Here is a 7,570-nt window from a genome sequence, read left to right as displayed (position 1 = left end):
TCACACTTTTCTCAGCGAAGCTTTCATCTTTGTTACCCGTCCAAAATGGTTTTTGGTCTAACGTGATATCTAAATGTTAATTTTAAATGTGAGAGAGACACTTTTTACATGTTCAGTGGTTCTTTATCACAATTTTTTGAACATTGGCGATATTTTCGCCGGTAGCTGCAGATTTTGGACGTTCCGAACGTTCTTTCCGTTCCGAATCTTTACATAGAAATTGCGGGTCCAAACTGGCTGAACTATTTTGGTTGAGTAACTGTTAGAAGATTGACAACAAAATCCAGTAGCTTTCATTCACTACTGATATCATCGGATGTTTGGATAGAAAACATGTCAAGTCACCCTCGTAAGCTTTTTGTAAGTAACAAACTCAAATTTCAACAAATTGATAAAATACAGACACCAATTGCCATACTTTTAAAGCTGTCATAAATGGAATAGGTTTATTGGTATATAAATAGCTTCAGAAGCCTAAGTCATTAGAATATCCGATCTTGACAGGAGAAGTGCACGATGCTCCCATCTGGCACACGGACGAACGCACTTTGGTTGCTGAACTTCTTCTTGCAGACCGTGCACACGCTCAGGTCCGTCACGAGGAAATGCTTTGATTCGTAGTGCATCTTCTGTTCCATAATCTGCAGGTTCTCGGCGTAGTGCAGACCCCTTAGCACCTGCGCCCGTTGCTTCTTCTCGAGGTAGTACTTCAGGGAAAGTTCGAGAAAATGCTTAATGCGTGCCAACGGAATCGTGTCCGGCAGGATCTGCAACGCCGTGTACGGATTGATCTTCGTGGCGTGCTGCTCGAGGATACTCAGAACCAGGTCGTGGTCGGGCTTTAGGCACCGCGGGTGTAGCTCCACATCGCTGTACGGTGGGGCCGTCGGTGGCGTGAGAAGGATTTTCATCAGCGTCACGTACACGTCGCTGTGCTGCGGATTGTTCGCGTCGTACGTGCTGTTACAGTACGCGAGTGCCTTCTCGAAATCGCCCAAAATTTGCACAAAAATGGCCAGTGCCTTCTCGTGTTTGCCTGTGAATGAGAACGATCGATTTTCAAACGTACAATGTGGTTAATCCTAACGGCCCCGTGCAGTGCACCACGTACCCAATCGACCGAGAATGATCGCGCGAGCCTCAAACAGATCCGTGTACGGGAACTCTCCCAGCAGCTTCTCTGCGTGGCAGTACTTGGATGTTTTCAGAAAGTTCAGCAACTTTTCATTGACCAACGCTAGTTCCTTTTTCTTTAGGCTGCAAGTATTTGAGGTCGCTTGATATCAGTTCAAGTTAAAACCCCAGTCACCACTCCCTTACTTGTCGTACTCCGAATCCGTATCGTTCTTCAGTGAGAGCAACTTCTCGCGATACTGCTGGATGAGAATGTTGTGAAACAGTGCCTTCTCCTCGTGCCAAACGTCAACCACGTGCTCCAGATACCGGATCACTAGCGGCTTGTGATCTTTTAGCAAAAAGTCCAACACTTCAGCCCGTGGCAGGTTGCGAACCTCGGGGATTTCTTCGATAAAAATTTTCAGCCCATCGTCCGGATGCTTCGCAAGCACCCAGCCGGCGAACTCAAACACCAGCTGCTTGTGGTCCGCTCCCAGCTGTTGCAGATACTGCACGGTACGGTCGTGCCCGAACAGAGGTGATCCCGGGACTTCCGCTTGCGTCTGTAGCAGTTGCAGGGCGCGCTTGTGTTGACCCTTCGTCTGGTAGAGAATGATTAGCTCAACGTACTTGTCGTGCTTCTTCAGCACACGTTCCGATTCCTCCAGATAGCAGTGGTTCATGCGTAACACGGATGCCACCATCGAATCACTCGTCTGCAGGTAGCACTTGAGCAGCGTCGTGTCGATGATGGCCAGCAGGGCGGCAAAGTTTTTGCTCGATCCCTCGCTAGCTCCCTCCTTCAGCTGTTTCTGCAACCTCCACCGCTTCTCGGCCAGGTAGTCAATCAGTGCCAGGATGGCATGTTCCAGCTCTTTCTCATCGAGCACCGGTACCGGCTTGCTGGTCATGTTTTCCAGCAGCTTGTTTTGCTTGCCGTTGTCGGGCAACAGGTCCGGAAACAGGCGTATCACGTCGATCGGATCGGTGTCCAGGTCGGCGAACTCGCGCATCGATTCGCGAAAGAGTTTCCGCACGAACAGATTGTACGCGTGGCGCGTTTGAATTTCGTTGATCTTCGTTGCCTTAAACTCGGCATTTTCGTCGGAAATATTCTGGCGCACGGAAAGAGCACAAAAAACGCTTAGTTGTAGGCCCGTTGGTCGGCCGTTAGCCCTTACACTTACGGTTAGCTTGAGGGCCAATTGGAAGTTTTCCTGCTGCAGCAGATGCTCTCGCTGTTTCGATATGTCCACCGCTTGGATGCACCAGAGGTGTGAAACGGAAGCTGCGTAAAGTAGGCCTTGCTTGCCGCGAGCGAGAAATCGTGCCTTCTGCATATGCGGCAGCGTTTGTATCAGCGTGCCCTTGTCGTCGACGTTGTCAAACACGCGCACCTCGATCGCATCGTTGATCAGCCCGATCGCGTACGGGTCGTCCCACACCAGACACTGGAATGGTTCGCTCCAGTTCAGCGACTTCAGGTTCATCGTACGCTTGTCACCGAGCGCCACGGCATTGGCAACCTCCGGCGGTTTCACCGATCCCGACATGTTGGTTCCTTCGCGCTCGTCCAGCTTGTACTTTTCGGTGTAGATCGTGATGAGAAGCTCGTCCTTTACCACCGCGAAAACACTGTCCTCGATCAGCGTAATGCACGGTTCGATCGACTTGGAGGAGCTCGTCGGGAAGAGATCAATTTTCCGTGGCATGTCGCCGCTGATCTGCGGGGGAGAAAGTGTTGCATTTGAAACAGAATTCCTACAGCACCACATGTCCGAACTCACATCGTAGAGGGCGTACTCCGTTTTGTAGCCAACGCAAATGAAATGATTGTTCCACGCCACCGTTTTCGGAACATCGTTCAAATCGATGTCGTTGATGAAGGTAAGCAGGTGGTCCTGCTTCCAGTAGTAGCACTGTAGCTTCCGTTTGACGGCCACACACACTCGACAGACGATCGCAATGTCGCTCGTCAGTGACTTTGACCGCTGAAAACATCAAATAACCTGCTAAGTATAGGTGGGACCACTGGGACCGTCGTAAGCGCATCGTTCTGTACCTTTACGTCCAACCCGAAAACCGTAGCGCCCTTCGTTTTCACGGCCGAGTGTATCAGGGGAAATCCGTGGCGGCTGAAGTCGTTCACGTTCAACAGCCCATCGGTCAGACTGAACATCAGCTTGTACTCCGCGATGGCATCGATCTGTGTGATGGGCTTCTTGCTAAAGTTCTTATCGTACTGTAGCAGCTGTAGATCGAGCTTGTTGGTTTCCGAGTTCAGCTCGAACGAGTACATCAACAGATGGCCCTGCCGGGTGCCGAGGATCAATTTGTTATCTGTCGGATGGATCCAGTGTGTTAGTTGACGATGAATCATTGGCCGCCAATTGAGTAGCAAAAACCTTACCGAAACCGGTCATTGACTCTATTTGCACGGATATTTTTTCCGGCGGATACACTATGTACGCTTCGTGCATTTTGTGGTCTTTTGGGGCAGCTGGCAGAAAAGGATTTCTCAGTTGCAAAACTTTTTACCGAAACTTCTCCGGACTGCAGAAGAAAACAAACAACTGCGGGCAGATGATTTTGACAGTTGCCAAGGTTTGTAGAAATGGCGGTAGGTAGCTTGCGCTAAGAACCAACATTGCGTGCAATGCAAAGTGAAACGATTGCATGCAAATAATAGCAGACCGGTGAAATTTGATGCAAGTTTTCAACATGCAAATTAAGGGGATGAAATTTGAAACTTCTTGAACTGATTTGAACAGTTTCCGGTGAAATCAACGCATTCAATTTCTGGTGTAGAAGTTATGTAAATTGATTAGAACCCTTGATAGTTAAGATTCGATTACGTGTGTCTGTTTCCAAACACTATTGGTTGTTTTATAAACCAAGAGGGCCCGCACTAGTTTGTTTTCTAGTCATATTTATTTTCTGTTTTAAAATAAATTAATAAACTGGAAAAAACAAAACCCCTGGTGTCCACTTTCGAAACATCACAACATCTTGATCTTAAACATCATATCCTTAAACCAACATCAATTTATTGCACACTTCATTCAAAAGAACCCGAAAAGATTGCCAATCGTGCGCGGTTTTGCCATTCGTTTGGTGTCGTCAACGCGTTTCTGTCGATCGTAGTTGGCCAGGAAATGTTCACACTCCATTGTACGGCTGTACAATTGATCTACAACATGGAAAATAAGAAGTAAAGCGTTTGAATATCGCAGGATCGCAGGATCGCCCTTCGTCCTTTTTCCCGTGCTCACCACGAAGCAGCTTTCTGGGTGGCGCGTTGCCACCGTAGTCGGCGGGAAAGCATTGCTGAGGAATGTGCTGGAAAAGCGTGTCCATGGAGGTGGAGGTGTGAAGGTGGAATATTTCAAGCAGTTCCTTCTTCATGAACGGCCTAATCATGGCCATGATTCGATCGATAAACGGAACAACGTTGGCTAGATGCAGACCCTTCAGCCGAATGGGGAACGCCTCCTGAATGAAGTACAGCAGGTCCTTCAGCGTAAAAATGCCCAATTTCGGCAAATGGCCCAGATGAATTCCGTCCATGTCAATGATGAGGATTGACCCGTTATTGCACCCTTCTTCCCAGAGCACGATGTCGATACACATTATCGAACTTGACGGTATGAAACGATTGATGGAGGACTTACACGCTGCCTTATCGCTTTACGGCACAGTTTACTTACAACGTCAATATTGCGCTCAGCGAGAACTTGCTCGCATCGGGGTCAACGATCTTTGCCAGCAGCACTCGGTAGCCCTCCGGAGTGAGCTCAGGAAGAACCGTCAGGTCGCTTAAAGAGAGGCCCATCCCATTGGAGCAGAACCAAACAATACAAGCGCCTGCTTCGATCTACTTACAGTACGTCCATGGCTTGCTGGATTGAGCGCAAGGAAAGGTCGCGGTTGCCGAAAAGATTTTTGCAGCTCGTTCGGAAGCTGTAGTAGCACTCGATCGTATGGCGGGCTGCCTCAATATCGTAGTAGTTCGAGTGCAGGAAGAGGATCAGCTCCAGTTCGCTGACCGGAGGCAGATGGGCCATCCCTCGCACCCAGTCGGCCAACTCACGCACGTCCGCGACACGTAGCCCATCTCCGTACTTGCGATACTGTTCCTCGACGCTAGCGAATGCGATGGACTTCATGGTTTCGGGGTTCGGATAGCGTGCTCCCGTACAAATCTTTCTGTGGCGCAATGCAAAGTGACACTGATTACAGGGCACATCGCGCGGATAAGAGGAGTCGAGAACTTTGCGTTTTGTGCGATGGTGATCAAAACAGAAGAAGCGTTTTTGTCACCGACAACGCAAGCGAAGGACGAATTAGATGGAAACGTGCCCCATAATGCGCTTTAACCTTCACGTGCACAGTGACAGAGTCGTTCCGCGGGCGACATTCTTGTTCCGAAAACAGTGCAACATAATTTTAACGATAATGTGCGCTGTACATCGAGAGGTTCAGATAGGTATGAAGCTTGGTATGAAGCGGTGTCAAACGATAACGTCCCCACATCGTTGCTTGTTCGTTGGTTCTTTTTGCGTCCTCTAGCGTTCTGTTTTGATGCAATTAAAGTTTGTCGCAGCTTCTCGCGTGCGTCATTGTCAAAAAGTATAAATATGGAAAAAGAAACAAGGCGACAGGCGATTTGTTGCATGACTCATTAAGTTCACCTGCCAAGTGATATTAAATACTGGCATTAAGACTTTGCTTGGTTTATTTGCTGCTGCGGCGTTAGTTCCCGGACATCGTCTATGTGAAGTGATTGTGGCAACCCTCGCAGACAGCCGTAAAGGCCACGCATGATGACTTTGACAAAAGTGTGTTTGAAAAACAGGATCTCAAACGTTGTATTATTGAACAAGGTTGGAGAATCCTCCAGTGGAGAGTAGTTGCAGTATTTCGGATCCCCGGTGAGACAAAGTTAAAGTTAAAGGGACACAAACGCATTGCGTACATTGCTTCGAACTCGCTATCGGTTCCTAGGCGCTGACTTTATTTCTTCTACTTTCAATTCAATCTCATACATACACGAACCATGGTAAGTATGAGATCGCAGAAAATAGTAATAATAAAACTATAAAATCTATATATATAAAAGAAAGGCACATATTGTTATACGCTAATTACGCTAATAAACTCAATGGATTTATCGGTAAGTATTTACATATAAATAGTGGAAGTGTGCCGTACCGTGATCCGTTTGGGATGGGTTCGAATGTTTGGGAAAAATTATGAAGGGTTAAATTCGTGTCAATTCCAGGAATCTTGGTCCTGAGATGAATGAGGAGATATCAGCTTACAGTTACGAACGCCAGCGCTAAATAAGAAATTAATGAATGACGTATGAGAAATGAATGACGCATTTCATCGAGAGGTTTGTTGTGTAGCAGATCCATCAGATCCGCTAAACAGTCAGATCTTTCATACCCACGAAATAAGCACATCTTGCCAACAGATGCTAGGTCAGTAAAACTTAAACAATACCAACCATGAATTTCGAAATAGGCAAACACGCACCCAATAAACAAACGCGTAACAAAACACCACGCGCTCAAGCAATAACCTAAAGCAAGAAATGTGACACGTAAGCGGTCATCGGCCACACAGAAACTAGGCCACCCTCTAACTCTAAGCTAAACAGTCAGATCTTTCATACCCACGAAATCTAAGTGTCACGAAATCTAAGGAAGACACTCTAAGTGTCTTCCTCACAGTTGTCCGGTCAACTACATCGGAGTCCGCCCGTGACTCAAACCAGAAGTAAGACGCGTTCAGACGCTGCGCCAGTCGAACCAGTATGGTTTACTCGCCACTTGACGAACCGAACGTGATTAGCCGACACCCGATCATCAGTATCAGCGGGTATGCTCGAGCCATGCCATGCAACGGCATTTCCGCGGGGTAGGCTAATCCCACCACAGTTGCATTTTGCGATACGTTTTGGAAGGGCAACGATTTGACTATCTGGCGAATTCCACCAAATAATGGTAGCGATTTCCACCAACAAGTAATTCCAAGATGAATGGCTGCGAACGAAATGGACGCTTGCCTCAAACCATCGAATCTACGGCACTACGTGAAGAAACTTCAGCCAACAATAAAATTTTTAGTTGCATTGCTCAATGATACATGTCCTGAAGATTTCTCTGAGCAATTGCTGACTATCGGTAATGGTTGAGTATATGCCGACAAATCAAGTGGATTCATTTCATATCCTCAGAATTTCTGTATCTTTGTCTCATCGAAAGACAAACTTAACAACAAAGTATTTCCATTTCCAACTACAAAAAAAGTAAATGGTTGAGTGAGCGAGCTCAGAATACAAATGTATAAGTGACGTAAGCTGTTATATAATTCAGAATAATTGGAACAACGCATTCATTGAAATTGTCATCCAATTGAGTTTTCAAACTCCTTCGATGTGTCTGGCTTA

At 47.1% G+C, this 7,570-nt stretch overlaps 2 protein-coding genes across 2 annotated transcripts; both read right to left on the bottom strand.

The window, feature by feature from the left end:
- Window positions 1-482: 482 nt before the first annotated feature.
- On the bottom strand, window positions 483-3,660 carry LOC131209812 (vam6/Vps39-like protein). The gene is made up of 7 exons (XM_058202955.1): window positions 3,527-3,660; window positions 3,179-3,456; window positions 2,904-3,107; window positions 2,304-2,840; window positions 1,321-2,231; window positions 1,112-1,257; window positions 483-1,036 (listed from the first exon to the last, which is right to left on the bottom strand). Exons 1-7 carry the CDS (start codon window positions 3,594-3,596, stop codon window positions 483-485), a joined length of 2,700 nt encoding a protein of 899 aa, XP_058058938.1. The 5' UTR covers window positions 3,597-3,660.
- A 518-nt stretch (window positions 3,661-4,178) lies between these two features.
- On the bottom strand, window positions 4,179-5,282 carry LOC131210872 (alpha-tocopherol transfer protein-like). The gene is made up of 4 exons (XM_058204181.1): window positions 4,999-5,282; window positions 4,824-4,931; window positions 4,389-4,753; window positions 4,179-4,306 (listed from the first exon to the last, which is right to left on the bottom strand). The coding sequence occupies exons 1-4, from the start codon at window positions 5,280-5,282 to the stop codon at window positions 4,179-4,181; spliced, it is 885 nt and encodes a 294-aa protein (XP_058060164.1).
- Between the last annotated feature and the right edge of the window lie 2,288 nt (window positions 5,283-7,570).

This window comes from Anopheles bellator, chromosome 2 (genome assembly GCF_943735745.2).
Source record: "Anopheles bellator chromosome 2, idAnoBellAS_SP24_06.2, whole genome shotgun sequence".
Lineage (NCBI taxonomy): Eukaryota > Metazoa > Arthropoda > Insecta > Diptera > Culicidae > Anopheles > Anopheles bellator.
This window is presented reverse-complemented; position numbering and strand designations above follow the sequence as displayed.

Coding starts and splice junctions, on each gene's coding strand:
- LOC131210872 (XM_058204181.1), bottom strand. CDS start 5,282: ATGAAGTCCATCGCATTCGCTAGCGTCGAGGAACAGTATCGCAAGTAC. Junction 4,932..4,998: donor CAGCAAGCCATGGACGTACT/GTAAGTAGATCG, acceptor CCTCTCTTTAAG/CGACCTGACGGTTCTTCCTG. Junction 4,754..4,823: donor CTGAGCGCAATATTGACGTT/GTAAGTAAACTG, acceptor CATACCGTCAAG/TTCGATAATGTGTATCGACA.
- LOC131209812 (XM_058202955.1), bottom strand. CDS start 3,596: ATGCACGAAGCGTACATAGTGTATCCGCCGGAAAAAATATCCGTGCAA. Junction 1,258..1,320: donor ACGGATTCGGAGTACGACAA/GTAAGGGAGTGG, acceptor AAATACTTGCAG/CCTAAAGAAAAAGGAACTAG. Junction 1,037..1,111: donor GATCATTCTCGGTCGATTGG/GTACGTGGTGCA, acceptor TCTCATTCACAG/GCAAACACGAGAAGGCACTG.